Source organism: Dreissena polymorpha, chromosome 9 (assembly GCF_020536995.1).
Source record: "Dreissena polymorpha isolate Duluth1 chromosome 9, UMN_Dpol_1.0, whole genome shotgun sequence".
Taxonomy (NCBI): domain Eukaryota; kingdom Metazoa; phylum Mollusca; class Bivalvia; order Myida; family Dreissenidae; genus Dreissena; species Dreissena polymorpha.
Window position 1 is genome coordinate 44,427,480 of NC_068363.1, and position 12,957 is coordinate 44,440,436.

A 12,957-nucleotide genomic window follows, 5' to 3' on the forward strand; every position below is an offset into this window, starting at 1 on the left:
TAAGTGATATATATTATATATTTCTATGAATATATTTAGATAGCTGTAGCGGGAGCTGTAGCTTTAACTATAATTAACCCCGGACTTATCTAAATTTGAAAGAAAAAAACTAACTTAAAATGAATTGACAAACATAAAGGTATTAATCTATTTGGACTATTAAAAGTTTGAAGAATAAAACCTTACCTTAAAACAATTAATTATTGACATTCGTTATTTTTTCTTGTACATTACGTAGATCTAGAAGGTCTAAGGTCTTTAACATTAAAATGAATTGTAAAATCTGAGACCGAAATGAGCACGTTTATTATGAATTCATTTGTTGGAAATCACTTTAGTTTCATTTCTTGGCCAGAAACTGACAGATATATACATAACACTAACTTCCCCACATTCTTCATACAGCATTACGCCTCATGTCGCCACATTACGTAGAAATGTATACATTGCTGTATTTAGGTGTACACGCCGCATTTTTACGCCCCTGAGAATGACTAGAACAAAAGGATGTAACAAATTATGGCAGTATTAGCCGAAAACCAGGGATGTAACTTTCATATATTATAATTATTGAAAAAAATAATTTTTAACATCAAATTTAAATGTCTTCGTAACATTTATCTTGATAACAATTTCCTGTTGCTGATGGTGCTGGCGTGCTACTGTGGCTTGTATGAACTGTATCTCTACCACCAGTTGCTATTTGTCGCAACCTTAAGCGATCCCCAATGGTCTCCACTCCGATTCTACTAAATTCACAATCAGACATTTCTTTCATTATCTTGAAATCAATTTTTTCGCCTATCAATCTCGGTAAAATGGCGCTAAGGCCAACAGCTGCGAGAGCGCCTTCCAACGTGGTTAGGCCACAATATACTAAATAGTTTCCCTATATAATTCAATGTAAAAGCGACATCTTGAGCGAAAATAAATGCAACATTTTGCACATAGAGACGCCCATAACCATACCTTTTCTTAAAGGCCATTCTAAGCGGAGTCGATTTGTGCAATGAAAAAGATATGCCATGTACGAACCAAGAAAAAACTTGTCAAAAGTCAAACTCGACTGTTTTTGCAACTTTTTTCGGCCGTTTTCTAGTGGAATGTAACCTTTTTAGTGCACACCGGTGTTCTCTCTTTTATTGCCCAGTGTAACGTATCCGAACATGATAACGACGTTGGCACATAATGAAATGATGTATGCACAAAACATAATGTCGTTAGTACAGAACGAATTAGTAAATGCACACAACAAAATGACAAATGCACACAACATAATGACAAATGCACACAACATAATGACAAATGCACCCAACATAATGACAAATGCACCTAACATAATGACAAATGCACACAACATAATGACTAATACACACAACAAAATGATAAACGGACATAACATAATGACAAATGTACACAACATAATGACAAATGCACCCAACATAATGACAAATGCACACAACATAATGACAAATGCACCCAACATAATGACAAATGCACACAACATAATGACAAGTGCACACAACATAATGACAAATGCACACAACATAATGTAATGACAAATGCACACAACATAATGACAAATGCACACATCATAATGACAAATGCACGCAACATAATGACAAATGCACACAACATAATGACAAATTCACACAACATAATGACAATTGCACACAACATAATGACAATTGCACACAACATAATGACAAATGCACACAACATAATGACAAATGCACACAACATAATGACAATTGCACACAACATAATGACAAATGCACACAATATAATGACAAATGCACACAACATAATGACAAATGCACACAACATAATGACAAATGCACAGAACGAAATGATGTTTCTACGGGACAAAATGTAGTTTACACAAAACAACTTGGTAAATGCACAGAACATAAAGACCAGTGCCATCAGAAGGCAGCATTGGCGTTCCATAGTCGATTCTCATGTGAGCGTTTTAGTCAAGTGTCGTTGTTAGTAGAATTGCAGGCAAAACCCACTGAAGAGCTAACATAAATAAACTCCACAATGGTGTCTAGAAGTGGGGATAAGTGAAAATTGTGTTTAACGGTTAGGCTCATTCTTTTCGAAATTCGGCATCCTGGGTTTAAAGGGGCCTTTTCACAGATTTTGGCATTTTTTTAACTTACTCATTAAATGCTTTATATTGATAAATGTAAACATTGGATCGTAAAAGCTCCAGTAAAAAATCAAGAAAAAAATTAAAAAAAGGAAAAGAACATTGCCCGGAGCGGGTTTCGAACCAGTGACCTCTGAAGTCCTGCCAGAGTCCTGAAGTAAAAACGCTTTAGCCTACTGAGCTATTCCGCCGAGTACACATTGTTGTCGTATTTTATACCGTATATAAGCAATCTTCGTAGTTTCACAAAATTTAACGACAAAAACAGAACTCTCCAAATTATTCAATCGTTTCGCGTTGCAACGCTTTATAATTTTAAGGTTTTAAAATCGTCAAAAGATGCATATAATGGCTATATTAGAGCATGGTTAATGTTCAGTATTACTGTTTCCTCACAAATATCATAACTAAAACGAAAACTTACGAATCTGAAACAACTTTTTTCAATTTTGTCAATAGAGGATATCCATGAGAGGTAACAATTTTACCCTAACACCGGTTGGAGGCATTCGGACTGCAGCACCGCTTATCGATCGATTGTCAACAAAGGAACAAAGGAATTCGCTAGCGTATTAAGACGGTTATTTGTTCAAATAGTGATAAAATTTGATAGTGTGCTTTTGTTGAGATGTCTAAAAGTCGTGTTCCATACAAAGATGGACTAGATTCTGTGGCAAGGAAGCGCTACGAGGAAAAATTGTCGCTGATAAATGGGTTAGATCCATACGAGGAAAAGGAAGGGTGGTCGGACGAATCCGGGTCCGTTCGCCCTAATTTCTGTTCGCCCTAAATCCTGTTCGCCCTAAAACCTGTTCGCCCTGGGTCCGTTCGCCCTAAATTTTATTATCAAAGCAGGGAAGCAATAAATAAAACGAAATTTGTTATCTTTTATAACATTTTAATATATAAATGACAATTTAAGCTACAAACTTGCCTATATGTGTGAAAAAACAAGAAGGTGCTCTTTAACGTGTAAGCGTGTTTGTAACAAAGCCGTCGAATGCCAGTAATTTTCTCTTATTGTTTAGTTATTTAAAAACGTAAATGATTTATATATCATTCACGTTCCATAAATACATCAGTTCTCTTTGTATATACATATGGAGCCTGTTTTCTGCGGACGATATATACAAATTTCATGAACTTACAATGACATCGGCAAATTTCACTGACAATACGGCTTTATTTGCTTAAAATATAGTTCTGTTATTGGAAGTTGATCAGTTTAGTAAATTGAATATTGATGATGTTTTTTTAGATATAATGATGTTCATATGAATTTTAAATTTATTTGCCTATGCAGGGATCGACAAGAATACAAGAATTTAGATAATCCGACAGACGGTGGTTATATATTGCTGAATTAAAGAACCATAAACAACGCAAGAAGTTACACTCAAAATCTCATAATCTTAATGACTATATTACACATATAAATGTACAAATAATTTATAAATTTAATATATACAGCTTATATATAGAATAATAAATGATGCACTTTATCTTGTGTACATATTTGTAATATTTAAATTTCCATTTTAACTTATTTAATAATTTTAATTAATCATAATTAATAAAGTTTTACTTAATTTCAATTAACAAAATTACTATTGCATATTTTTTAAAGTAACTATTGCATATTGTTTAAAATGACTAGTACATATTGTTTAAAATAACTATTGCATATTGTTTAGAATAACTATTGTATATTGTTAGAAATACTTAAGGAATTGCGCAGTCCGTATCACGCATTAAGCCCATTTTTCACAAAACCACATCGGTATACTTTTTGTGCTAGGTGAGCTACAAACTCTAACATATGGAAAAATACATTGATGTTCTATAATAAAACAGTTTAGTAAGCTAAGAGAGCGAGTAGCAAATTCCAATCTAAATTGTTTACCAAATCAAGAACGCAAACGCAAGCTTCTTTAATTAATTACATCTATAATGGATCAAAGGATATTAGCGCTTAACGCTACTTCGCATAAGTCGAAGAATGGTAGCATTTAATGCTAATTGAAAATGAAATACGATAGAGACAACATTCACTAAGACCGTAATGGACAGAATGATAAATTATTAAGAACTAAATAATTTATCGTACGTAAATGAAGATCCCGTTACCAGTTACATTAGATGGAAATAATGAAATCCTTAAGGAACATTAAAATATATAGAAAAAGTACGTACGATATGTTTTATTATATGCAATTGACAAATTAAATTAAACTAACCAGTTCCACATAGCCGATGCTGCCACCGTTCACAAACGTCGCGTGTAATCGCATGTCGTACCTCCAAATTGCACGAAATGCACAACGGATTATCCATTTTTGAAATAATAGAACCAGACATTTGAGCTCCATTTTATATACTGTGATAATTCACAGTTAGGTTATTCCGAACATATCAAACAAAAAAGTGTTACCGAAATATAAAAGACGGCGCTCTTTAACTTGTAAGCGTATTTGTAACAAAGGCCAGTAATATTCCTTAATTGCTTATTATATTAATTTATGATGAAATCTAAGGTACAAACTTGCTTGCATGTGTGAAAAATCAAAACGGCGCTCTTTAACTTGTAAGCGTGTTTGTAACAAAGGCCAGTTATTTTCACTAATTGCTTACTATATTAATTAATGAAAACTTAAGGTTCAAACTTGCTTATATGTGTGAACAATCAACTGTTCATACCCCGATATGCACATGATAATATAGGGCGAACGAACCCAGGGCGAACGGACCCAGGGCGAACGTGTAACTAGGGCGAACGGACCCGATACCGTGGTCGGACAAAGAGGATATTTTCCCACCCATTACACATCCTGACATTTTTTTCTACCTTATCCACACTCCTAGCGTATACACTCAAGAAGATTTGAAGGCTTGGAAATCCTTGGAGTCAATAAATCAGGTGTGCCAAGGATGGGTGAGAGAGAAAAAGGCCCTTGTGAAAGGAGACCATGTTGTTGTCACAGCAAAGGTGGGTTTATTTTTGTGAATGAGTTTCTGCATCATACATGTATACAACTCTGTCAGCATTGTCACTTTGCCATAATTTACACAACTCATAATGTATTATTCTATTTCTTACTTAATTCAATAGAAAGTAGATTAAAAATCATGTCAATCATTGGCTACTTAACCATCTTGTTTGATTTGTAACTTATAGATCAGCAAAACTTCCTCCTCATCCTGTGTCAAGGGGATGCGGGCTGTTACCGTATCTTTATTTTTATATATCATCATCTTTTTGATAAAACAATTAAACCTGTTTAATTTTTCTGTTTTTAGGTCATGCATTCCCAGAGAATGAGGGAAAAGCCACTTAACCCATGGGTGATTGCGCGGCCAGATGGAGCCATTGCCGGGGCACATTGTGACTGCATGGCTGGACTCGGCGAGGACTGTACTCATGTAGCAGCACTGCTGTTTTCAGTTGCAACATTTGTCCAAATCAGAGACTCAAAAACTGTCACTGAAAAGCCAGCTTACTGGAAGCTGCCTACATCAATGAAGGCTGTTGAGTACAAAGAAGTGTCTGAAATAAACTTTCAATCAGCACGGTCAGCCAAAAAAGAACTGGACTCCATAATTAATGCTGCATGTGTAAGCCAAGTCGCACAGACACCAACTCCGACTAGTAAAGGAACTGTCCCCGAGGCAACCGAAGGAGAGTTTTTGAAATTTTGTGAAGGACTGAGCAAATTGGACAGCAAGCCAGTTTTGCTGTCAACAGTGGAGCCCTATGCTGACCAGTATATTCCAAAGACAGTTACAAAAGACTACCCACAGGATCTGTCTGCACTGAGAGACCCCAAGTGGTTTGACAAGGACTACGATTCATTAGTGACACACTGCCAGACAGTCAAAGTTCAATGCTCTGCAGAACAGGCAAAGAATGCTGAGTTAGAGACCAGAAAGCAGTCGGATTCAGCCCTGTGGTACCGCTTTCGTGCTGGACGCATTACAGCTTCCAATGCGAAAGCAGTATGCACAAGTGCAAGTGAGCCATCTGGATCTCTAGTGAAGAGAATTTGCTATCCAGACTTAAATAGTGCTAAAACAAAGGGCATTCCAGCTTTGACATACGGACGTGATAATGAAAAACAAGCCAGACAAATGTTATTTGACATGCTTCAAATTGATCATGAGAATGCCTTAATCTCAGATAGTGGACTGGTCATCAGCGAAGAACTGCCCTTCCTAGGAGCTTCGCCAGATGGCATTTGGTCATGTGACTGTTGTGGGACAGCATGTGTGGAAATAAAATGTCCATTCAAACCCCATACACAAGAGGAACCTATCTCCGAAAAATCCTGCCCCTTTCTTACACTGCGTGATGGAGAACTGACCCTGAAGAAAAACCATCAATATTACTACCAGATTCAGGCTCAGCTAGGTGTGACACAGAATGACTTATGTGTCTTCTTTGTATGGTCAGAAAAAAATGTTCATCTGGAGCAAATAGAATTCGATGAGGATGTGTGGGATGAAATTTGTGTAAAATCGAAGAATTTCTTCGTCCGCGGTGTTTTGCCTGAATTAATTGGAAAGTACTTTTCAAAATTGCCATGCAATAAAAAGCCAGCAAACGACAAAAATGGTCAGCCCAATGACCAATCTTCGAAAATACTTAAACCGGTCAGCACCAATACTTTGGCATCTGGGAAATCCAAAAAAAGAGGTTGCGGAAACAAGGATGATGATGAAAAATTATACTGTGTGTGCGGACAAGTGGAGTTTGGGCTAATGACCGCATGTGACAATACTGAATGTTCAATGGAATGGTTCCACTGGGGATGTGTGGGCATTGAGAATGAACCCCAAGGAAAATGGTACTGTCCAGAATGCAGGAAATTACCTGCTTTTAAAAGAAAGCGGTGAATTCAAAGTGTTTCTGAGTTGTGAGAGTTAACAAAATAGATTGCACCACTTTTTTATTTTGTCTTAGAGGTTTTATCAGAAATTTAATTATATTTGCCTCACTCTGAAAAAACAGGACCAATTGCATGCGCATAAAGTGTCGTCCCCGACTAGTCTGTTCAGTCATCACAGGCTTATATGGGACAACATTTCGCTTCAAGCATATTTTTCATTTAAAGGAAGGCTCGATATTTATTTAGCAAAATTACAGTCTTGACGGAAAGTGTAGTTCTTTGTTCCTCATTAGCCAGTGTAGATTGCATAGGCTAATCTGAGACGACACTTTACGCACATGCATTTAGACCCGTTTACCCAGAGAATGGCTCATTTGAATATGCTACCATGTGTTGAGTTTTATCAGTGCCATTAAAAACAAATGTTTGTGCAAGTCATTCTATTACTCTGATAAAATTGATAATAAACGCATTGCATAAATATATTTGTGTATTTATTTGTTGTTTCTACTTATAAAATGAGTTGTGTGACAGAAAATATGCCAGTAAAATAATTCTCAGATACACAGTAACTTGTCAGTATGTGAATTAAAATATAGTCAAATTAAAATTGTTTATAAACAAGTTGTTTTCTTCCTTTACTTCATTCAATTGAGCTACAGTTATGTATGATTGAACAAGCTTAAGGTAAAATAACTTAATAGTCTGGCCGAGTTAATTCAAATGATTGATTTGATCTTGGTGATAAATTATTTCAATCGGAACAGATAACAGGATTATTCAAATTAATCAGTGAACAACAAACAACTCCTATTTTGTCAATCATGGTCAATCCATTTTCATCTTTACCCATGATTAGGCGAATAGGGACTGTTCCATTTAATATGGGGTATTTCTGTCTAACTGTCCCAATAATGCGTTCCACATGAATCCTAACATTTGCTAGTTTTCGTGTCGACTCTATATCCGCTGCTGATAGCTGTCGCTGTCCTCTAGTAAAAGCAGGCGTATACACATGTCCACATAATGATCCAACGCTATCCTTTATATCAAATCCTCTGTCTGCTAATATTAAATTGCCTGGAAGAATTTTATCTAAGAAGCCACAATGTTCTGTGATGTATTTGTCACTTACTCTGCCACCCCATGATTTTGAAAGAAAAGACACACTGCCTGTTGGTGTAATTCCAATTAAGAATTTCACAGTATTGTGGTGTTTGTATGCAGACCATGTTTCAGCACGGGCTTTCACATTTGACGGGTTTTCAATAAAAATCTCAAAGCAGTCTATAATGACGGCGCATTTGGTGCCAAAATGTTTACGGAATTGAATTGGCATAGTTTTTACAAGCGTCTCTCTTTCAGGCCAGTTAATGCATCTCTTCAAGCGATAATACATTACATCTATCATAGAGTTTAACAAGCGTGATACTGTTGGTTGTGAGATATTAAATTCATGCGCAAGAAACAGTACAGATAAATTAAAACAACGGCATTTCGTGATCTGCCCTATGCGTACGCCACTGAGCAGGCAGTGACGAAGTTTTGTCACGGTTTGCCTGACAAGGGGGCCGGCAAGCATGTAAGCCTACAGTTACCCACATCGATGGAAGATGCAATGAACATGATGAGGATATATAGCCATGTTCAGTCGGCTTGCGCCGCGGCTCCGAGGGATAGCCAAGAAAGTGAGCGAGAAGAGTCGAGGTGTGTTCATGAGGTGAGAAGAGCACCCTCTCCAGATACGGTAAGTGGGTGGGCGGTCGACAAATTGACCCATGTGGTTGATCGGATGCTGGGTTCTGTGGGGCAATTATTGGACTCTCGTGGGAGCCAGGACGATGATTCTCGCGTCAGACAACCGGTTCAGGTGTTCCGTTCCGATGAAGACGAGGGATTGTATGGCGAGTATGCAGCCGAAGGTTCCAATGAAGACGGCACCCAGAACCGGGGGTTCAACAAGCAACGCAACGTTAGGTGTCACGAGGGTACGGATGGCGGCGGTCCACGTGGGCATCGGGACCAACATGCCTACGAAAGGGGATCCGGCCCAAATGCTTACCAAGGGAGCGCCGGTAACCGGCGAAACAACGGGTACCATAGTGGGTACCAAAATTCAAATGTCCGCCCGAGGGATCGAAGCGCGGCAGGTATGGTTCAAATTGGGGCGAGTATCCCGGGATAGCGAGGCGGGACATATCGTGCTTGTTTGGTGATTTGGAACCTTTCCGGTGTGGTTGTCGTGTGGGCGCCGGGTCCGTTGCCAACAATGAGTCGATACCGATGTCAGTTACCGAGGCGGCTGAGCAGCAGAGTAGACCGTTAGTAGGTCGCGTCAACCAGTTTGGTTCAGCTGCGCAGTTTTGTTTGAAAGTTCAGGTTGGTGACGTAATGGTTGATGCAGTGATTGATTCGGCAGCGGAGGTCAGCCTCATCTCAGATCGGGTCTATAAGGCCATGAAGCAGCCACCTCCCAAGCAGCGTGATGTAAAGCTGTTGATGACAGGAAGGGATGCCTCCATGCAGGGTTTTGTCGTAGGCCCAGTTAAGTTAAAGATTGGTAACTACTGGTATCAGCAGCATTTGTATGTAGCCCCGACAGATGTCGATATGCTACTTGGTTTCGACATTTTATTAATCCGGGCAGGGCCATCAACAACATGGCAGAGGCCACTATTATTTTTGATGGGCAGGTTTTGAGCCTCGAGGGGGGAAGCCTACAGCATACCGACCACGTGCATGACGCAGGTCCGTTTGCGTTGCCGACAGCTTCAGAAGTCGCCCGGGATACACAGATGGTCACCGATGAGAGCACTGAGCGGGACCATGGGGGTTCTAGTTATGTCGGTACGTTTCGCGTGCAGCGGGTGGCGTACCAGTCTAGAGATAGGGCCACTCCGACCGCCGGACATGCAGATCCGGCTGGCGTAACCGCGGAAGACAGCCGGGAGAAAGCGTCCAGTTGTGGTGTCATCGCGGCAGACCGTCGGAAAAGGGCTTCCGGTTATGGCGTAACATCGGAAGTCCGCTGGAACAGTGCGTGCGGTTACCGAGTCTCCACTAGTAACATCAAGCTGCCGACCGTTCAAGAAGTTGTCCGTCACATCGGGGTGTGCACCGACGAGAGCACTGAATGAGGCAACGATGAGACTGTAGGCGTCGATGATGCGGTTCCGTTGGCGCTACCAACAGTTCGCGAAGTTGTCCGTCACATTGGGGTGTGTACCGACATAAGCACTGAAGGAGGCAACGGTAAGACTGGCAACGTCGGCGGCAGAGAAGACGAGTTCACCGAAGGCATCGATGATGCGGTTCCGTTGCAGCTACCTACAGTTTGCGAAGTATTCCGTCACATTGGGGTGTGCACCGACATGAGCACTGTAAGGGGCAACGGTCAGACTGGCGGCGTCGGTGACGGTGAAGCAACAGCGGAGGGAGAAAACAGTTGCAAGCCGTATCCAGTCCAGCAGGGATCTTCCAGATTTGTTTATTTTATTTTTATTTTTTGTTATGCTTGGCTTCGTCATCGGTGTTGCGGAGTATTCACGTTCCCATTTCCTTTCAGTATGGACACTAGCTTTGAGATGAATGAGATTCTGCTTCTAAATGATGTGGATGGGTTGGGCCCTCGATCTAACCCAAGTTGGGCGGCACAGATGGACGACGAAGACAGGGCGGAACAGGAGGTTGTCGAGATGGACACTAGCGAGATCGTCCCGATCGCAGCCTTAGAAGTGTCGTCTAGCTACGGGAGCTCTGTCGGCATAGTCCTTACAGGGTTGCCCAAGAGACCTGCCGGCATAGTCCCGCAGGAGGTGTCCAGTTTGGGCAACGCAGCCCTAGAAGAGTCGTCTAGCTATGGGAACCCTGTCGGCATAGTCCTTACAGGGTTGCCCAAGAGACCTGTCGGCATAGTCCCACAGGAGTTGTCCAGTTTTCGGAGCACGTCAGAAGAATCGTCTAACTACGGGAACCCTGTCGGCATAGTCCTTACAGGGTTGCCCAAGAGACCTGTCGGCATAGTCCCACAGGAGTTGTCCAGCTTTCGGAGCACGTCAGAAGAGTCGTCTAGCTACGGGAACCCTGTCGGCATAGTCCTTACAGGGTTGCCCAAGAGACCTGTCGGCATAGTCCCACAGGAGTTGTCCAGTTTTCGGAGCACGTCAGAAGAATCGTCTAGCTACGGGAACCCTGTCAGCAAAGTCCTTACAGGGTTGCCCAAGAGACCTGTCGGCATAGTCCCACAGGAGTATTCCAGTTTTCGGAGCACGTCAAAAGAATTGTCTAGCTTCGGGAACTCTGTCGGCATAGTCCTAACAGGGTTGTCCAAGAGACCTGTCGGCATAGTCCCACAGGAGTTGTCCAGTCGCCGGTTTCCCTCTGGTAACACCCTGAGGAACCAGTTTAGTCATGGCGACTCCTCGGTTAACCGCCAGAGCGGTGCGTGCGGTTACGTAGTCGCCGCGTGTGTACGCCGGAAGATCTCGGAGGATGGATCTCGGGGACCGTTCAGGCGTGGCTCTGAAGGGTGGCGACCCTCAAGTTCTCGCCGTTGGGAGCGGTCCCAGCGGTGGAAATTAGGTAAGTGCCTGAGCGAGCGTGGGGGCCTGAGGTAATTATCTAGTTAAAGGGCGGGGGTGGGTACCTTTAATAGTTCTCTGTTTTTCTTGTTTTATTTTAGTTGTGTTTCGCTCCATTTAGTGTCAGTGAAGTGTAAATTTGTTATGTGTCTAACAATTCTATTGATAGAATCGATGTGTTTGATTAACCAGGCACGCGTCCACTTATTCGATTAGTCCCTTATTGGCCTCGCCCACCAGTCCATTGTTTGGTTATTATTTAGTAACTTTGAATACATTATTAGACTGGTTACTCTTGGTCTCCGTGACAACGCAGGGTTGATTTCACTGTCATGACATCCGGCAACAGTTTTTCATTTTTCTGTTCATGTTTCCCTGAGTGGGAGTGGAGATGTTTGGGTTGGTATTGCCACCCGTAAATATTTATAAAAAAACCACTATAATTGTTGTAGTGTTGTTGTTAAATAGTAGAAATGCAAGCATTATAGACATATTAACATTTATATTAATTATTATTATTATTTCGTACTTGTACTGATGGTGTGTTTTCACGCGAGTGTAATACGCCTGATGTCGTAATGGGTACACGTCGCCTCGCTGAATACTGGGGGGTAGTTGGCGGCAGGGCGAGGCAGAATACTCTTATCAGATCCAGCTGTGAGCTCTTTCAGCCCACTTTTATTTATATTTCTCTGAATAACCACTCATGGGCATGTCATCATTGTATATTATGCCATTAAAAGATGTAAATTGTTGCATGAAAGAAAATGTGGGGAACTATTGCATGTCAGGAACCGTGGGAAACTGTTGCATGTCACCCAACGTGGTGGTAATTATTACTTAGATAAGTTTTTTAGTGAAATTTTAGTGTAACTGTTCACAGCTGAAGGCTGTCCATGGCTAAAGCTTTGTGGATTTACTGGCTGGGCGAGCCCATTAATCTCTCGGCGTGAGACTGTGAACGGCAATATAAAGCAATACTTAAATGTTAGCATTCTATTTTCATTGTATTACAGACCAGGGATCACTGACATTTTATGGAGGGTATTACACTTAAATTGGGGCATGCATGCATATTAAATTATTCTTGGTGGTCGTACGAAACCGGCCAATGGGTTAAATTAGTTGTGGTCTATCTAGGGTTGAGGCCCCCATTCTGCGCACGTTGTGGCGTGCCTGTAGTTTTGAAACAATTTGGTTGTCCCAACTTATGGGAGTCCGGGCAAGGTCATAGATTCGCAAGGTCGCTGCGTCTAGGCGTACATCGCATGGCGAAGGCGCCCTCCTTGCTTTCGAAAGGGGCATTGGGTCCGAGAGATTGTCAATATACTTCCTTGGG

The 12,957-nt window shown here is 41.1% G+C and overlaps 1 protein-coding gene across 1 annotated transcript; it reads left to right on the forward strand.

The window, feature by feature from the left end:
* Window positions 1-3,788: 3,788 nt before the first annotated feature.
* On the forward strand, window positions 3,789-7,631 carry LOC127846525 (uncharacterized). Its single transcript, XM_052377825.1, has 2 exons — window positions 3,789-5,141; window positions 5,453-7,631. The coding sequence occupies exon 2, from the start codon at window positions 5,456-5,458 to the stop codon at window positions 7,043-7,045; it is 1,590 nt and encodes a 529-aa protein (XP_052233785.1). The 5' UTR covers window positions 3,789-5,141; window positions 5,453-5,455; the 3' UTR covers window positions 7,046-7,631.
* The last annotated feature ends 5,326 nt before the right edge of the window (window positions 7,632-12,957 follow it).

Excerpts from the sequence above, each read along its gene's own strand:
- LOC127846525 (XM_052377825.1), top strand. The coding sequence starts at position 5,456 with ATGCATTCCCAGAGAATGAGGGAAAAGCCACTTAACCCATGGGTGATT.